At 43.5% G+C, this 20,016-nt stretch overlaps 1 protein-coding gene across 1 annotated transcript; it reads left to right on the top strand.

Moving 5' to 3' along the window:
* The first annotated feature begins 504 nt into the window (after positions 1-504).
* On the top strand, positions 505-17,653 carry MRPL17 (mitochondrial ribosomal protein L17). Its single transcript, XM_073595769.1, has 3 exons — positions 505-763; positions 2,193-2,261; positions 15,475-17,653. The coding sequence occupies exons 1-3, from the start codon at positions 590-592 to the stop codon at positions 15,724-15,726; spliced, it is 495 nt and encodes a 164-aa protein (XP_073451870.1). The 5' UTR covers positions 505-589; the 3' UTR covers positions 15,727-17,653.
* The last annotated feature ends 2,363 nt before the right edge of the window (positions 17,654-20,016 follow it).

Below are 20,016 nucleotides of genomic sequence, written 5' to 3'. Positions count from 1 at the left end.
CACATGTGTGAGACTTTTTGGGAGCCTAGCCACGTACGGGACCCCTAAAACCAAGCACCGCCTTCAGGCTTTCTAAGGGCGTGAATTTTTGATTTCACTCTTCACTGCCTATCACAGTTTCGGAGGTCATGGAAAGCCCAGGTGGCACAAACCCCCCCAAATGACCCCATTTTGGAAAGTAGACACCCCAAGCTATTTTCTGAGAGGTATAGTGAGTATTTTGCAGACCTCACTTTTTGTCACAAAGTTTTGAAAATTGAAAAAAGAAAAAAAAATGTTTTTCTTGTCTTTCTTCATTTTCAAAAACAAATGAGAGCTGCAAAATACTGCCTGCGCAGTACGGGGCGGACACTATCTGATAGGAGGACACTATATGTCAGAACACCTGATCTGGGAAGTATGATCGCTCCCTGACCGGAAATTCGTAATACAGAAAGATGAACACTAGAGATGAACTTGGCTTCTTTTGTACGGAACAAGGAAGTGTGTGAAGCGCATACGGAAACCGGAAGTAGTCCTCATGACCCGGGAGTGAATTGTAGAAGACCGGAAGTGCGGGAGCCGGGGGATTTGACCTGTGGTTGCTGTCATGCGGTTGTTCCCGGGACTTCTGGTGTCTCATGGCAGAGTGGCCCGGCGGATGGGGCTGGGGCCCCGATCCCGGCTAGATATGCTGCGGAATCTCCTCACTGCTTTGGTCAGACATGAGAGAATAGAGACCACCTGGGCCCGGGCCGATGAGCTGACCTTCTATGCTAACAAGGTGACGTCATCCCCGGGCTCTCTGATCATATGTGGGGGGAGGGGGTGTAGTGTGATTGGTGGATGTCATATGCCTACATTCTACCTATCAGCTTTGGAACAGTGAGAGAGTTGTGGTTGTCAGAAGGGGACACATTAGATATACATTATATTCGGGAGTGTGTGACATCATTATAAGGTGGAGCTACTACTGACCTCCCACCACAAAGGGATCAGGTGCAATTACCACCGAGGGCAGGGGTCAGAAACACAGGGAGCGGGAATATGTAACTCCGAGGACAGGGTACGGGTAACACCAAGGTGCGCATAGCGCCGAGGCCCGGGTAGAGTAACGCCAAGGGCAGGGGCCGGGAACAGGTAATTGAGAGCGCAGGGATTGGTTAATAGCCAGGAACAGGTAATGCCGAGGTATGGGTACCACCAAGGGCAGGGAATGGGTAATGGCCGGGTACGGGTAATGCCGAGGGCCGGGTGCGGGTAATGCCGAGGTATGGGTACCACCAAGGGCAGGGAACGGGTAACGCCGAGGGCAGGGAGCGGTTAATGGCCAGGTGCGGGTAATGCCGAGGTATGGGTACCACAAAGGGCAGGGAACGGGTAATGCTGAGTGCAGGGAGCAGTTGAGGGCCGGGTGCGGGTAATGCAGAGGGCTGGGAACGGGTAACACCGAGGAACGGGTAACGTAGAGGGTCGAGAATGAGTAACGCCGGGAACGGGTAACGCAGAGCACAGGGGTCATGAGTCATGCCGCAGAGGTCAGTGGTTTGTATGGCAACGTTCAGAGGTTAATAGTAATGAAGAGTGCAGGGGTTAGTAGTAAGTAATGCAGAGTGCTGGGTTCAGGGGTAATTAACATAAATCTCTCTTCACTTCACCTGTACAGTTTGGGAGGATGACATTCCTCTTACAAAGCATGGTGAGGGAGACAGGTGCAGGGGATGCCTGCACTGTATATAGTGAGGGGGCGCAGGGGATGCCTGCACTGTATATAGTGAGGGGGCGCAGGGGATGCCTGCACTGTATAGTGGGGGGGCGCAGGGGATACCTGCATTGTATAGTGGGGGGGCGCAGGGGATGCCTGTACTGTATAGTGGGGGTGCGCAGCGGATGCCTGTACTGTATAGTGGGGGTGCGCAGCGGATGCCTGTACTGTATAGTGAGGGGGTTCAGGGGATGCTTGTAGTTATTAGTTCTAGTCAGCTTGTCTGCACAGATAGAGACGTTTTCTCCCTTGTAATGGGTTTAGGATTTACAGCCAATTTAATCTATTTAAAAGCAAAATGCAATATTTAAAATTTTCATTAAAAATAAACAAGAACCCTCTATATAATCCTATACATTGCAGTTTTAATGATTTGTGAATTCTCTTCAACAAAAATGACCTTTTTTTATATAAATTTTTTTTTATCTCTGCTTACTTTTTTTTTCAGATTATTGATTATGGAAAGCGCGGAGATACTAACGAGAAAGCAATGAAGATGGCGGACTTCTGGCTGACGGTAAGTCAATATTTGTTTGCATGTTTAACCACTTCCATAAGGGCATATTCTGACACTCCTCGCCTACATGTAAAAATCATAATTTTTTTGATAGAAAAGAGCTCGGAAGCCCCAGACATGTTTTTTTAGCAGACACCCTAGGGAAAAAAATGGCGGTCGTTGCAACTTTTTACGTCACACGGTATTTGCGCAACAATTTTTCAAACGCGTTTTTTTGGGGGAAAAAAACAGTTTTATGAATTAAAAAATAACAAAACAGTAAAGTTTGCCCAATTTTTTTTTGCACAATGTAAAAGATGATGTTACGCCGAGTAAATAGATACCCAACATGTCACACTTTAAAATTGCGCACACTCGTGGAATGGCGCCAGACTTCGGTACTTTAAAAATATCCATAGGTGACGCTTTAAATTTTTTTTTTACAGGGTACATGTTTATGCCCCGTACACACGGTCGGATTTTATGAGGAAAAATGTGTGATAGGACCCTGTTGTCGGAAGTTCCGACCGTGTGTAGGCTCCATCACACATTTTCCATCGGAATTTCCGACACACAAAGTTTGAGAGCAGGCTATAAAATTTTCCAACAACAAAATCCGTTGTTGGAATTTCCGATCGTGTGTACACAAATCCGACGCACAAAGTGCCACGCATGCTCAGAATAAATAAAGAGATAAAAGCTATTGGCCACTGCCCCGTTTATAGTCCCGACGTACATGTTTTATGTCACCGCATTCAGAACGATCGGATTTTCCGACAACTTTGTGTGACCGTGTGTTGACCCCACATCTCTCCTCCAGGCCAAGCATCAGATCGAAAATTTTTTTTAAAAATGACGGATCTGATGCTTTCCAGCCGAAATCGCCGCTTTTGTTGACATCCATGGCCCGGACGTGACGTCATAACGTCATGCCCGGGCCTCCAACGGTCATAGAGATGACTGGTGACCATCTGGTCACTGGAAATCTCTATGCTCTTCATCTGGCGGTGGCAGATTCTTTCTCCGAGTCCTCGATGGCACGGGAGAGCCGGGAGAAGCAGCGTGGGGGGGTGTCCCTGTAAGAATGATCAAGCGGCGGAACTGCCTCTATGATCGTTTTTACGGTGCACAGAATCGCCGGCAGAAAATAATGATGCCTGCGGCTGCAGGCATCCTTCAGATATCCCCACTGAAAGTCAAGGATGTCATATGACGTTCTTGGGCTGGAGGTGGTTAAACTGTCACTCTGCTCAGAGCTGAAACTTTTGAATGCTGTAAGCCAGCCTTTCTTAGCAGGGGGTGCCATTTGAGTGTGTCGGGTGCTGTGGCATCCTGTTTGAGAAAGACCGTGTCAGATCGAGCGCTCACTGCTCCGCTGAACTGTACATCATCAGGAGATCGATCAGGATAGCGACAGACAGAGCAATGGAAAGGGAAGGCCTCTTCCTGAGTCCTGACCTGTTCTGCCTCCCCCTACAGTGCAGTACCTGACAGTGCGAGTGCAGGTACAGTACTGTCGTTTTTAAAAAGGCTGTATGTATGTATAGGTTTATATGTATATATGTTACTTTTATTCTTGACCCCTAATCCTGTATGACCAAAACCTGTTTTTTAGGGCTTGTTCACAATAGCGGCAATGACTGCATGGATCGCTTTTCAGAGCCATTTGATGGGGTGAAGAGGCGATATTTTGCCTCCTCACCACCTGTTTTAACTCCCTAAATGCAGCGTCACTGTGCCGCAATGCATGCAGTTGTGGGGCGGTTGCAACACACCCCCATTCACCTGAGGGTATATGTCCTGCTGCAGCCACAGCATCTGTACGACTCTGCCTGCTGCCTCTGCAGCTAAAGGGGGAGAAGTTGGGGGTTGGTAAAAAAAAAAAAATGCTGCTCAATGGCATTGTTTTACCATCCCCCAATCTCATGATGTGAATGAGCCTTTGGATTACATCTGTGTGGCTGCATGTAAGGCGGCCCATTTGTTTCAGTGGGTTGCCCTAATGCAGAAATGTAGAGAAAGAAGTCCTTGACCCCCTTTTTTTTTTTTTTTAATTGCGCCACACCTAAAACATATTGCTTTTGCCAGTGCGTATCATTAAGAATTAAAGCGGGGGTCCACCTATCTATCGTTTTTTTTTTTTTTTTTTTTTGAGTTCATTCACAAACTTTTCTTCTCAGCATTACATACTCACATATTGTGTGTAATATGTCTGCCTGTGTCAGATTTCGTCGGAAAGAATAACTTATATTATTCGCTGCAGGCGGTTTCCATCTTCATTGTGGGCATTTGAAGCCCACAAGCATTTATTTCCTGGATGCGGTGAATGCTGTGCTCCCAGCATTCACCGCTCGTTCCCGCACATGCTCAGTGGCATCCTGGGAAGCCTGAGACTAGCTCCCAGGAGTCTGGGAGAGGCTAGAAACACGCCTACTCCCACGGGAGGAGAACCAGGAAGTGCAAAGAAGAATAGAAAAATAAAAGGTAATTACGGCGATTTAAATTTTTTTTAAACGGCATGTCAGCATCTAGGCAAGGAAGAGAATACATACAGATATTGTTCAAAATTTGGGTGGAACCCCGCTTTAATGACAATTCTGCACATCTGCTAAAGATTGTTCCCGTGTCAGGAACACACTTGATTTTCTGCATGTTCCCCGACACGCGGTAATGTGAGCCACGACTAAGACCCCATACATATTATTAGATTTTCTGCAGATTTTTGTCTTCAGGTTTACCGAAACCATATAATAAGTAGTATATACCTTGCGCCAAAAAAAAAACTATTGCTAAAAAATACATTTTTAATAATAAAAGCTGCTAACCCCCCAAACTAGGTGTGATATCTCTAGTGCAAATTGAAAACAGATGTGATAGGGAGCGCTAAATATACTAATTATTGATTATAACTACTGGTTATTACTTAGTGATCAAACAGTGAATAAAGATTATTACATAGTTACATAGTAGGTGAGGTTGAAAAAAGACACAAGTCCATCAAGTCAACCTATAAATAACAAAATAAACTAATAGATAATAGTGACACTTCACAGTACCACTTGTGTTAGATCCAGTGAATGACTGTGTACACTTGATAAATACACGTGCACAAAAAAAAATTTGTACAACCAAATGTTCACAGGTGGCTCATCCATACAGTGGAAGAAATATTTGCTACTTGCTGTTTCTCACATTGGACTTTCAGTTGTTGTTTCTTTCATGTTGTGAACATTTGGTTGTACAAATTTTCTTTTGTGCACGTGTATTTATCAAGTGTACACAGTCTTTCACTGGATCTAACACAAGTGGCACTGTCAAGTGTCACTATTATATATTAGTTTATTTTCGTTTATTTTGTTATTATTGCTTCTAATAATGTTTATTCACTATTTGATCACTAAGTAATAACCAGTAGTTATAATCAATAATTTAGTATATTTAGCGCTCCCCCTCACATCTGTTTTCAATGTAAGCTCTAAGGAGCGGGGCCCTCTGATTCCTACTGTATCAAATTGTATTGTATTTGTACTGTCTATCCTCAAGTTGTAAAGCGCTACGTAATCTGTTGGCGCTATATAAATACTGTATAATAATAATAATTACCAAAACCATATAATATGAGGTTAAACCTTAAGAGTTTCAATTTGTATGCAATCAGACAGGCCCTTGCACTACATGGTTTTGGTAAATCTGAAGACAAAAATCTGCAGAAAATCTAATAGTGTGTATGGGGCTTTTAAGCAAATCGGACAACAAAAGTTGTATACAGGGGGTCCCCTAGTTACAAACATCTGATTTACAAATGGAGGGAGACAACAGGAAGTGAGAGGAAATCTACCCCTAGGAAGGGAAATTCTCTCCTGTAAAAGTGAATATGGGAAAAAGGTTTCTCCGCTGATGCTTTATCACCAATCCTTGTTTCCTTAACAACCCAAAATTTTCAAAATCCAATTGTCACAGAGACAGAAAGTGAGGTGAAATCTTCTGATCAGGGGCACAGACAGCAAAACAAACATTACAGGGGTGTTTTTTTTTGGCTGGAGCTACACTTAAAAAAAAATGTACCTGTTCCGACTTACAAACAGATTCAACTTAAAGCGGGAGTCCCACGAAAAAAATTTTTTTAGATGTCAGCAGCTGCAAATACTGCAGCTGCTGACTTTTAAAATAAAGACACTTACCTGTCCCGGGGTCCAGCGATGTCGGCACCCGAGGCCGAACTGTCCCTCGATCCTCGGGTGCTGCCGCCGCCATTCTCAGTGAGGGAATCGGGAAGTGAAGCGTTGCGGCAGAGATCAGTGACACTGTCACTAGGCAGAACGGGGAGATGCTTGTTTACATTAGCATCTCCCCGTTCTTCCTCCCCGTGAGACGATCGCAGGTATCCCCACGGCGATCGAGTCCGCGGGACCCGCGATCCAACTCACGGAGGTCCCGACGGCGCGCAAGTGATGGCACGGCGGCAAATTTAAAGGGACGTACCTGTACGCCCATTTGCCTTTAAAGGTAAAGAAGACATTTTGGGTCTCTTTGACCCCAGATGTCTCCATAAAGAGGACCTGTCATCCTTATTTTTATTACAAGGGATGGTTTAATTCCTTGTAGTAGGTATAAAGCTTAATGTACTCGGGACATTTTTACAACCTCTCCTGAACGATTTAACGTGACAGATAGTAAAACGTCCGTTTTGCCGCGTTTACATGCCGCGTTTGCGTTTAGAAGCGTTTGAAAAAAAATAGCCAAAAATGAAAAACGCCTCTAAACGAAATGCGGCTAAATGCGAGTTGCCGCGTCTAGAAGCGTTTGGCGTCTGAACTCATTTTTTTGCCTTCAAAGAAAAGCCTATAAACGCAACTGCCTAAAAATGACATTAACCACTTGCCGACCGCCTCACGTCTATATACGTCAACAGAGCGGCACGGGCAGGCAAAATCACGTACCTGATACGTGATGCCTTCCCGCGGACGGGGGGTCCGATCGGACCCCCCCCCCGGTGCCAGCGGCGGTCGGCATTTGTCTAGGAGCGATCAGAGATGAGGGGGAGGCCATCCGATCGTGGGCCCCCCCCTCCCGATCGCTCCCAGCCAATGAGAAACATCCCCTGCCTGTGTATAGTACACACAGGCAGAGGATGTGATGTCATCTCTCCTCGGCTTGGCAGTTTCCGTTCCGACGCCGAGGAGAGAAGACATCCGAGTAAGTGTAAAACACTACACAACACAGTAGAACATGCCAGGCACACTAAACACCCCCGATCGCCCCCCAATCACCCCCCCCCCCTGTCACAAACTGACACCAGCAGTTTTTTTTTTTTTTTTTCTGATTACTGAATTGGTGTCAGTTTGTGACAGTTACAGTGTTAGGACAGTTACTGTTACCCCCCTGTAGGTCTAGGGTACCCCCCTAACCCCCCCTAATAAAGTTTTAACCCCTTGATCACCCCCCGTCACCAGTGTCGCTAAGCAATCATTTTTCTGATCGCTGTATTAGTGTCGCTGGTGATGCTAGTTAGTGAGGTAAATATTTAGGTTCGCCGTCAGCGTTTTATAGCGACAGGGACCCCCATATACTACCGAATAAATGTTTTAACTCCTTGATTGCCCCCTAGTTAACCCTTTCACCACTGATCACCGTATAAGTGTTACGGGTGACGCTGGTTAGTTTGTTTATTTTTTTATAGTGTCAGGGCACCCGCCGTTTATTACCGAATAAAGGTTTAGCCCCCCGATCGCCCGGCGGTGATATGCGTCGCCCCAGGCAGCGTCAGATTAGCGCCAGTACCGCTAACACCCACGCACGCAGCATACACCTCCCTTAGTGGTATAGTATCTGATCGGATCAATATCTGGTCCGATCAGATCTATACTAGCGTCCCCAGCAGTTTAGGGTTCCCAAAAACGCAGTGTTAGCGGGATCAGCCCAGATACCTGCTAGCACCTGCATTTTGCCCCTCCGCTCGGCTCGGCCCACCCAAGTGCAGTATCGATCGATCACTGTCACTTACAAAACACTAAACGCATAACTGCAGCGTTCGCAGAGTCAGGCCTGATCCCTGCGATCGCTAACAGTTTTTTTGGTAGCTTTTTGGTGAAATGGCAAGCACCAGCCCCAGACAGCGTCAGGTTAGTGCCAGTAGCGCTAACACCCACGCACCGTACACCTCCCTTAGTGGTATAGTATCTGAACGCATCAATATCTGATCCGATCAGATCTATACTAGCGTCCCCAGCAGTTTAGGGTTCCCAAAAACGCAGTGTTAGCGGGATCAGCCCAGATACCTGCTAGCACCTGCGTTTTGCCCCTCCGCCCGGCCCAGCCCAGCCCACCCAAGCGCAGTATCGATCGATCACTGTCACTTACAAAACACTAAACGCATAACTGCAGCGTTCGCAGAGTCAGGCCTGATCCCTGCGATTGCTAACAGTTTTTTTGGTAGCGTTTTGGTGAACTGGCAAGCACCAGCGGCCTAGTACACCCCGGTCGTAGTCAAACCAGCACTGCAGTAACACTTGGTGACGTGGCGAGTCCCATAAGTGCAGTTCAAGCTGGTGAGGTGGCAAGCACAAGTAGTGTCGCGCTGCCACCAAGAAGACAAACACAGGCCCGTCGTGCCCATAATGCCCTTCCTGCTGCATTCGCCAATCCTAATTGGGAAACCACCGCTTCTGCAGCGCCCGTACTTCCCCCATTCACATCCCCAACCAAATGCAGTCGGCTGCATGAGAGGCATTTTCTTTATGTCCTCCTGAGTACCCCTACCCAACGAACCCCCCCCAAAAAAGATGTTGTGTCTGCAGCAAGCGCGGATATAGGCGTGACACCCACTATTATTGTCCCTCCTGTCCTGACAATCCTGGTCTTTGCATTGGTGAATGTTTTGAACGCTACCATTCACTAGTTGAGTATTAGCGTAGGGTACAGCATTGCACAGACTAGGACACACTTTCACAGGGTCTCCCAAGATGCCATCGCATTTTGAGAGACCCGAACCTGGAACCGGTTACAGTTATAAAAGTTACAGTTACAAAAAAAAGTGTAAAAAAAAAAAAATAAATAAATAGTTGTCGTTTTATTGTTCTCTCTCTCTCTATTCTCTCTCTCTATGGTTCTGCTCTTTTTTACTGTATTCTATTCTGCAATGTTTTATTGTTATTATGTTTTATCATGTTTGCTTTTCAGGTATGCAATTTTTTATACTTTACTGTTCACTGTGCTTTATTGTTAACCGTTTTTTTGTCTTCAGGTACGCCATTCACGACTTTGAGTGGTTATACCAGAATGATGCCTGCAGGTTTAGGTATCATCTTGGTATCATTCTTTTCAGCCAGCGGTCGGCTTTCAAGTAAAAGCAATCCTAGCGGCTAATTAGCCTCTAGACTGCTTTTACAAGCAGTGGGAGAGAATGCCCCCCCCCCCCTACCGTCTTCCATGTTTTTCTCTGGCTCTCCTGTCTCAACAGGGAACCTGAGAATGCAGCCGGTGATTCAGCCAGCTGACCATAGAGCTGATCAGAGACCAGAGTGGCTCCAAACATCTCTATGGCCTAAGAAACCGGAAGCTACAAGCATTTTATGACTTAGATTTTGCCGGATGTAAACAGCGCCATTGGGAAATTGGGGAAGCATTTTTTCACACCGATCTTGGTGTGGTCAGATGCTTTGAGGGCAGAGGAGAGATCTAGGGTCTAATAGACCCCAATTTTTTCAAAAAAAGAGTACCTGTCACTACCTATTGCTATCATAGGGGATATTTACATTCCCTGAGATAACAATAAAAATGATTAAAAAAAAAAAAAAAAAATGAAAGGAACAGTTTAAAAATAAGATAAAAAAGCAAAAAAATAATAAAGGAAAAAAAAAAAAAAGCACCTCTGTCCCCCTGCTCTCGCGCAAAGGCGAACGCAAGCGTCGGTCTGGCGTCAAATGTAAACAGCAATTGCACCATGCATGTGAGGTGTCACTGGCTTTTAAAGGCTTTTAAAAATGTATTAATTTTGTTGCCACTGCACGTTTGTGCGCAATTTTAAAGCATGTCATGTTTGGTATCCATGTACTCGGCCTAAGATCATCTTTTTTATTTCATCAAACATTTGGGCAATATAGTGTGTTTTAGTGCATTAAAATTTAAAAAAGTGTGTTTTTTCCACAAAAAATGCGTTTGAAAAATCGCTGCGCAAATACTGTGTGAAAAAAAAAAAAATGAAACACCCACCATTTTAATCTGTAGGGCATTTGCTTTAAAAAAATATATAATGTTTGGGGGTTCAAAGTAATTTTCTTGCAAAAAAAAATAATTTTTTCATGTAATCAAAAAGTGTCAGAAAGGGCTTTGTATTCAAGTGGTTAGAAGTGTGGGTGATGTGTGACATAAGCTTCTAAATGTTGTGCATAAAATGCCAAGACAGTTCAAAACCCCCCCAAATGACCCCATTTTGGAAAGTAGACACCCCAAGCTATTTGCTGAGAGGCATGTCGAGTCCATGGAATATTTTATATTGTGACACAAGTTGCAGGAAAGAGACAAATTTTTTTTTTTTTTTTTGCACAAAGTTGTCACTAAATGATATATTGCTCAAACATGCCATGGGAATATGTAAAATTACACCCCAAAATACATTCTGTTGCTTCTCCTGAGTACAGGGATACCACATGTGTGGGACTTTTTGGGAGCCTAGCCGTGCACGGGACCCCGAAATCCAAGCACCGCCTTCAGGCTTTCTAAGGGCGTAAATTTTTGAATTCACTCTTCACTGCCTATCACAGTTTCGGAGGCCATGGAATGCCCAGGTGGCACAAAACCCTCCCAAATGACCCCATTTTGGAAAGTAGACACCCCAAGCTATTTGCTGAGAGGTATAGTGAGTATTTTGCAGACCTCACTTTTTGTCACAAAGTTTTGAAAATTGAAAAAAGAAAAAAAAAAATTTTTTTCTGGTCTTTCTTCATTTTCAAAAACAAATGAGAGCTGCAAAATACTCACCATGCCTCTCAGCAAATAGCTTGGGGTGTCTACTTTCCAAAATGGGGTCATTTGGGGGGGTTTGTGCCATCATGGCATTTTATGGCCTTCAAAACTGTGATAGGCAGCGAGGAGTGAAATCAAAAATTTACGCCCTTAGAAATCCTGAAGGTGGTGATTGGTTTTTGGGGCCCCGTACGCGGCTAGGCTCCCAAAAAGTCCCACACATGTGGTATCCCCATACTCCGGAGAAGCAGCTGAATGTATTTTGGGGTGCAATTCCACATATGCCCATGGCCTGTGTGAGCAATATATCATTTAGTGACAACTTTTTGTAAATTTTTTTTTTTTTTTTTTCTGTCATTATTCAATCACTTGGAACAAAAAAAATAAATATTCAATGGGCTCAACATGCCTCTCAGCAATTTCCTTGGGGTGTCTACTTTCCAAAATGGGGTCATTTGTGGGGGTTTGTACTGCCCTGTCATTTTAGCACCTCAAGAAATGACATAGGCAGTCATAAACTAAAAGCTGTGCAAATTCCAGAAAAAGTACCCTAGTTTGTAGACGCTATAACTTTTGCGCAAACCAATAAATATATGCTTATTGACATTTTTTTTACCATGACATGTGGCCGAATACATTTTGGCCTAAATGTATGACTAAAATTGAGTTTATTGGATTTTTTTTTATAACAAAAAGTAGAAAATATCATTTTTTTTTTTTCTAAATTTTCGGTCTTTTTCCGTTTATAGCGCAAAAAAAAAAAAACCGCAGAGGTGATCAAATACCATCAAAAGAAAGCTCTATTTGTGGGAAGAAAAGGACGCAAATTTCTTTTGGGTACAGCATTGCATGACCGCGCAATTAGCAGTTAAAGAGACGCAGTGCCAAATTGTAAAAAGTGCTCTGGTCAGGAAGGGGTAAATCCTTCCGGGGCTGAAGTGGTTAAAGAGGAGTTCCACCCAGGGGGTCCATTAAAAAAAAAAAAAAAAAAAAATTAAAAGTCAGCAGCTACAAATACTGCAGCTGCTGACTTTTAATTGGACACTTACCTGTCCCTGGGTCCAGCGATGCGGGGAATCGAAGCCCCGCTCAATCACCTGGGACCTGTAATAGGTCCCAGATGATTGACAGGAGGGAGGGAGTGAGCGGAGCGGAGCGGAGCCCTTCCTGTGCTGAGGGGGAAGTGATGTCACCAGCCCAGGCAAAGGAAGAGGCAGACTACGAGGGACCACCTAGCAACAGGCATTTAGAGGTAAGTAAAAAAATAAATATCCAAATGTTTTTTTTTAGAATTTTTCAGGTATTTTTGTTTTTTTGGGTGGAACCCCACTTTAAACGAACCTGTGTACATGTACACCTAGGATAACATTGGATGAGCAGGGGCAGCTGAAAAAAGCATCCAACTGCCTCTGAACGTCCGTTTACCAGCAGCCGTGTACATGAGGCCTAAAAGTGATTAAAAAAAAAAAACGAAAAAAAAAAAATTAAAGCGCCCTCTTCCTTCCATGCTCGTGCGCTGAAGCGAACGCGTATGTAAACGGTATTCGCACCATACATGTGACGTATCGCCACAAACGTTAGAGCGAGAGCAATAATTCTTCCTCTGTAACTCTAAACGGGTAACCTGTAAAGGCGTTTAAAGTGTCGCCTATGGAGATTTTTAAGTAATGTAGTTTGTCGCCATTCCACGAGCGTGTGCAATTTTAAAGCGTGACGTGTTCGGTATTTATTTACTCGGCGTAACCTCATCTTTCACACTCTTATACAAACAAATTTGGGTAAACGAGTGCTTTTTTATTCCCTAATATATGCTAAAAAAAAGTATTATGTTTGGGGTTTCTATGTAATTTTTTAGCAAAAAATACTGATTTAACCCCTTCCCGCCGACCGTACGCAGATATGCGTACTCTGCTTTCCGGGGTTATACCGGGATGATGCCCGCAGCTGCAGGCATCATCCCGGTACCGTTGTTTACAGCGGGCGATCGGCTACCCAAGTATAACAACCGATGCGGCTAAAAGCCGCTCGGCTGTTATACCGGAGGAGCGGGAGGGGACATCCCGCCGCCTCCCACCGCTGTTACCGGGCCTCCCGTGCGATCGGGAGGCCCGGTGTCCATTCGGCTGCCTTCGGCGGCTGGGGGCGGGCTGGAACGAAGCTGTGAGCGGCTTCGTTCCAGCCTTCTCGTTGTAAACGCGGAAGCGACGTCATGACGTCACTTCCCGTTTACTCGGCTGCCAATGGCGCCAAATTTAAAAAAGTACACAGTATTCAGAATCGCCGTTTTCGGCGATCTGAATACTTTGAAGTGTAAAGGAGGGATGGGGGGGTCTTTTAGACCCCCCATCCCTCCATAAAGAGTACCTGTCACCACATATTACTGTCAAAAGGGATGTTTACATTCCTTGTGACAGCAATAAAAGTAAAAAAAAAAAAAAATTTTTAAACACAATTTATAAAGTACAAAAATAAATAAAATAAATAAAAAAATAAATTTTTAAAGTGCCCCCGTCCCCGCGAGTTCGCGCAGCGAAGAAAACGCATACGGAAGTCGCGCCCGCATATGTAAACAGTATTCAAACCACACATGTGAGGTATCGCCGCGATCGTCAGAGCGAGAGCAATAATTCTAGCCATAGACCTCCTCTGTAGCTCAAACCTGGTAACCGTAAAAAATTTTTTTAAAGCGTCGCCTATGGAAATTCATAGGTACCGTAGTTCGTCGCCATTCCACGAGTGCGCGCAATTTTAAAGGGTGACATGTTTGGTATCTATTTACTCGGCGTAACATCATCTTTCACATTATACAAAAAAATTGGGGTAACTTTACTGTTTGGATTTTTTAAAATTCATGAAAGTGTCACTTTTCCAAAAATTTGCGTTTAAAACACCGCTGCACAAATACTGTGTGATAAAAAATATTGCAACAATCGCCATTTTATTCTCTAGATTCTCTGCTAAAAAAATATATATAATGTTTGGGGGTTCTAAGTCATTTTCTAGCAAAAAATACGGATTTTAACTTGTAAACACCAAATTTCAAAAATAGGCTTAGTCATGAAAGGGTTAAACTTGCAAACAAAAAGCCTGATTGCCGAGTAGTTAAAGGCCCCTTTCACACATGTTGTCGGATCATGTCTGCCTGTCCATTTTTCAGGTGGACCTGATCGGACGCTCCATTCAACTCTATGGAGGGACGGATGTTAGCTGTGACATGTCCGCTGACATCTACCGCTATCCGATCCGGTCTGCCAAATCCAGATGGATGGAGACCCTATTTTCCATCCGTCTGGCGGATCGGATGAAAACAGACAGGTGGATCCGTTTTTGTCCGATCTCTCATAGGGGAGAGCGGAACTCTGACAGGTCCGTCTCAGCACAGTGAGCGGAGACGGACCTGTCATCCGCCTGCTCGGCAGAGAACGACGGATCGATCCCCCGCGGAGCAAGCAGAGTCCATCAAAACAGACGTGCCCTGTGTGAAAGGGGTCTAAAGTGTTTGCAACCCTAAAAAAAAAAAAATATAGAGTTCCTGTTCCTTTAAAGCATGTTATGCAGCACAGTGCTTGTGCTGTGTCATTGGTCCCCTGTATTACCTGAAATACCTGGCTGATCCTACCTGGTTCTGCCACCCCCCCTGTAAACTGACCACGGTTTACTATGGCTGCTGACATACTGGTCAGTTTACATGCCTCCGTCATCCACAGCTCTCTTCCATCCCCCTCCTCCCTGCCTGTCAGCTCCTATCCAGCCCTCCCTTCCTGCTGCTATCATAACTTGTTAAGTGTTATCATAAGTGTTAGTGCTACAATCCCCTCTGTTATAGTAAATGAATTGCCCCAGTGCATGTGTTTTGTAAAAAAATATGCTTCTATATACCTTATTTTAGAGCGGCACTCACGTGATCAGCCGCCTCTCTCCTCTCCTCCTCCTGGCTGACGTCAGCGGGGGATTCTCAGCCCTGCCCACTTTGCTGTCAGAACGAAAGAGGAGAGAGGCGGCCGGTCGCATGAGCGTCGAACGGTGCTATAAGAACACATCCAGTACACTGGGGCAAGTCATTTACTATAACAAAGGGGATTGTAGCAAGAAGACACAGTGGCTTAACAACCACTTTAGTATTGGCGTGTTTTGAAGACATGTCTGACAAGGCCCTTATTGCTTGCTTTTAATTGTAGCAGTGTAATATTTTTGGAGGTACATTTTTTATGCTTTTATTTTTATATTTTTACATTTTTTTTTTACTTTTTTTTTTTTTTTTTTTTTTCAGGAAAAGGACCTCATTCATAAGCTTTTCAAGGTTCTGGTTCCTCGCTTCAGTTTACACAATGGCAACTACACGAGCATGTACCAGATCCCGAACAGAGAGAACCTGGACCGAGCCAAAATGGCCGTAATAGAATACAAGGGAAACCCATTTCCACCTTTACCTGTTAACAAGAGGGACAATGACAAAACTCTTATTAACCAGCTTCTGCTGGGCTACCGCCAAGAGAACAGCCTGCAGGGGTCATCTTCCTAATCTGCCAGCATCCCCAGGATTTCTCCTGCACCGTGAACTCTTGTGCGTTTTGCCAAAGAGAAGAAATAAATACAGAATGAAGCAATATAAATGGTTCACATTCTGTGACTACAACACATGTGCAGAGCATGGTTGCCTGATGGAGCGTAAAATCTGACTGGCATGGGTTTTTTACGTCAATCGTTCTAATATATCAAGTATACTATTGTTTTGTTCTTTTTTTTTTTTTTTTTTTTTTTTTTCCCTTACCATTGTTTTCGAGTGATTCTAAAACTTCATTAAAAAAAAAAAAAAAAATAAACATGTCATACTTGCCTGCTCTGTGCAATGGGGTCCCCCCTGCTGGCACTCCAGATGCCTCCTCTTCTGTGATTACCCCCCCTAGCAAGCCTGTGTCCATAGACACAAACAGCATGGCTCGGCCCCACCTCCAGCTCCTTCGTTTCAGGATTTAATTTAAGCAGCAGCCACCTATGTCTCCCACTAATGCATCCACGTTTTGAGTGCAAGGTTTCCATCTTTCCTTAGAATCCTGGGAGAATTTATGCCACTTTTCCAAGCTGTTACTAATTAATAAATTAGCACACCCCTGTGTTCTGAGATGACTTATAATCAGTCAGCCTCAAAAGGTATTGTAAGGCCCCTTTTACGCAGGCGCCTCCATGAAGCGGGGTCTGCTTGTTCTGCAGTGGATCTCGCCGCTGAGCAGGCGGGCGACAGGTCCGTGTCCATTTCACTATGCAGGCACGGACCCAGCCCGCTCTCGTCTATGGGGCAGGCGGATGTAAATGGACCGCCTGTCCTTTTCCTTCCATACCGATCTGCCAGACGGATGGGGAAGAGGTCCCCCATCCATCTGCATTAGGAGGACAGGATCGGATGGTGATAGGTGTCTGCTGAATTCCTCCGCTCCATAGAAGAGACTGCAGGGTCTGATCAGATCTGAAAAACGATGCTGAGGTGAGCTGTTTGGCTAACTGGTGGTGGAATCATGGATTGCATTGCACTGTATGAACTGTTATGAGCACCTAGACCAGTGTTTCAACTCCAGTCCTCAAGGCGCCCCAACAGGTCATGTTTTCAGGATTTCCCTCAGATGAATCGGCTATGGTAATTACTAAGGCAGTGAATCTGATCAAATCACCTGTGCAAAATACTGGACAGCCTGAAAACATGACCTGTTGGGGCGCCTTGAGGACTGGAGTTGAGAAACACTGACCTAGACCACCGCAGAGGAGACCTCTTTTCTATCAATCTGCCTATTTCTACATTTAAAGGGGACTTTATTGTATTTATGCTATGAGTAACATTTGAGTCTTCTGGTTGTACATATAGCGCTGCACTGCTTATTTATTTTATATACTTTAAGGTTTTATATGTTTGCCTTCAGTGTTCAGCTGCTTTTATTTTATTTTATAGTTAGAATTTAGTTTTTGCGCTGACTGAATTTCCATTTTCACAGATCTGAAAAACTGTCAGTTGGACCTGATCAGATTCCCTGTGTGAAAGGGGCTCAATGGTAATATGCAGATTGGTCGGTGAAAAAATGTACCTAGTAAAAAGTTCTATATCAAATGTAAAATGAAGATTTTAGATCTGAACAGTTGCCTTTTGTGCTACATCTTAGGGAGATTTTATTTATGCCTTTTTTTTTTTTTTTCCAGGGTGGATTTGATTTAAATCAAGTCGATTTTAAATCATAATTTTTAACCACCTCAATACAGGGCACTTAAACCCCCTTCCTGCCCAGACCAATTTTCAGCTTTTGGTGCTCTCACACTTTGAATGACTATTACTCAGTCATGCAACACTGTACCCAAATGAAATTTGTGTCCTTTTTTTCACACAAATAGAGCTTTCTTTTGGTGGTATTTAATCACTAATGGGTTTTTTATTTTTTGTGCTATAAATAAAAAAAGACCGTAAATTTTGTGAAAAATTGCCTTTTTCTTTGTTTTTGTCATAAAATTTAGCAAATTAGTAATTTTTCTTCATAAATTTTGGCCACAATTTATACTGCTATATATCTTTGGTAAAAATAACCCAAATTAGTGTATATTATTTGGTCTTTGTGAAAGTTATAGAGTCTACAAACTATGGTGCCAATCACTGAAAATTGAAAACATCTGATCAGGCCTTCAGTACATCAGGTGAATCTCATTTCTTGAGGTACTAACAAGTGAGAAAAGTACAAATACCCCCCAAATGACCCCTTTTTAGAAAGTAGACATTCCAAGGTATTAAGTAAGTAGCATGGTGAGTTTTTTTAAGGTGTAATTTTTTCCCACAATTCTTTGCAAAATGAAGATTTTTTTTTTTTTTTTTTTTTTTCAAAATTTTCATATTAACTGGTTATTTCTCTCACAGAGCATATGCATACAACAAATTACACCCCAAAATACATTCTGCTACTCCTCCTGAGTATGGCGATACCACATGTGTGGGACTTTTACACAGCCTGGCCACATACAAAGGCCCAACATTGAAGTAGCACCATCAGGCGATCTACGAGCATAAATTGCACATCTCATTTCTCAACCACCTATTACACTTTTGAAGGCCTTGGAGCACCAGGACAAAGGAATTGCCCACAAAATGACCCCATTTTGGAAAGCAAACACCCCAATGTATAATCTATGAGGCATAATGAGTCTTTTGAATGGTTATTTTTTTACCAGATGTTTTTGGAAAATGTGGAAAAAAAATGAAAACGCATTTTTTTTACACAAAGTTGTCCATTTATAAGATATTTCCAACACATAGCAAATACATAGCAAAAATGACACCCCAAAATACATTCTGCTACTCCTCCTGAGTATGGCGATACCACATGTGTGGGACTTTTACACAGCCTGGCCACATACAAAGGCCCAACATTGAAGTCGCACCATCAGGCGATCTACGAGCATAAATTGCACATCTCATTTCTCAACCACCTATTACACTTTTGAAGGCCTTGGAGCACCAGGACAAAGGAATTGCCCACAAAATGACCCCATTTTGGAAAGCAAACACCCCAATGTATAATCTATGAGGCATAATGAGTCTTTTGAATGGTTATTTTTTTACCAGATGTTTTTGGAAAATGTGGAAAAAAAATGAAAACGCATTTTTTTTACACAAAGTTGTCCATTTATAAGATATTTCCAACACATAGCAAATACATAGCAAAAATGACACCCCAAAATACATTCTGCTACTCCTCCTGAGTATGGCGATACCACATGTGCGGGACTTTTACACAGCCTGGCCACATACAAAGGCCCAACATTGAAGTAGCACCATCAGGCGATCTACGAGCATAAATTGCACATCTCATTTCTCAACCACCTATTACAATTTTGAAGGCCCTGGAGCACCAGGACAAAGGAATTGCCCACAAAATGACCCCATTTTGGAAAGCAAACACCCCAATGTATAATCTATGAGGCATAATGAGTCTTTTGAACGGTTATTTTTTTACCAGATGTTTTTGGAAAATGTGGAAAAAAAATGAAAACGCATTTTTTTTTACACAAAGTTGTCCATTTATAAGATATTTCCAACACATAGCAAATACATAGCAAAAATGACACCCCAAAATACATTCTGCTACTCCTCCTGAGTATGGCGATACCACATGTGTGGGACTTTTACACAGCCTGGCCACATACAAAGGCCCAACATTGAAGTAGCACCATCAGGCGATCTACGAGCATAAATTGCACATCTCATTTCTCAACCACCTATTACACTTTTGAAGGCCCTGGAGCACCAGGACAAAGGAATTGCCAACAAAATGACCCCATTTTGGAAAGCAAACACCCCAACGTATAATCTATGAGGCATAATGAGTCTTTTGAACGGTTATTTTTTTTCCAGAAGTTTTTGGAAAATGTGGAAAAAAAATAAAAACACATTTTTTTTACACAAAGTTGTCCATTTTATAAGATATTTCCAACACATAGCAAAAATGACACCCCAAAATACATTCTGCTACTCCCCCTGAGTATGGGGATACCACATGTGTGAGACTTACACAGCTTGGCCACATACAGTGGCCCAACATCCAAGTAGCACCATCAGGCGTTCTAGGAGCATACATTACATAGATAATTTCCTGGCAACCTATCATTTTTGAAGGCCCTTCATATTTCTAACACATAGCATGTACATACCAAGAATTACAATCCAAAATAAATTCTATTGCGGAAAGGATTAAAAAAAAAAAGTATTACCTGTGCTTTTAGTAGTGTCCACAGAAGAGAGCACTGGTCCAGGCAGCAGTCAGGGATGTGCTTAGCGACAGCA

Source organism: Aquarana catesbeiana, linkage group LG08 (genome assembly GCF_042186555.1).
Source record: "Aquarana catesbeiana isolate 2022-GZ linkage group LG08, ASM4218655v1, whole genome shotgun sequence".
Taxonomy (NCBI): Eukaryota; Metazoa; Chordata; class Amphibia; order Anura; family Ranidae; genus Aquarana; species Aquarana catesbeiana.
This window is presented reverse-complemented; position numbering and strand designations above follow the sequence as displayed.

Excerpts from the sequence above, each read along its gene's own strand:
- MRPL17 (XM_073595769.1), top strand. The coding sequence starts at position 590 with ATGCGGTTGTTCCCGGGACTTCTGGTGTCTCATGGCAGAGTGGCCCGG. Across the intron at positions 764-2,192 it reads TGACCTTCTATGCTAACAAG|ATTATTGATTATGGAAAGCG; the intron begins GTGACGTCATCC and ends TTTTTTTTTCAG. Across the intron at positions 2,262-15,474 it reads TGGCGGACTTCTGGCTGACG|GAAAAGGACCTCATTCATAA; the intron begins GTAAGTCAATAT and ends TTTTTTTTTCAG.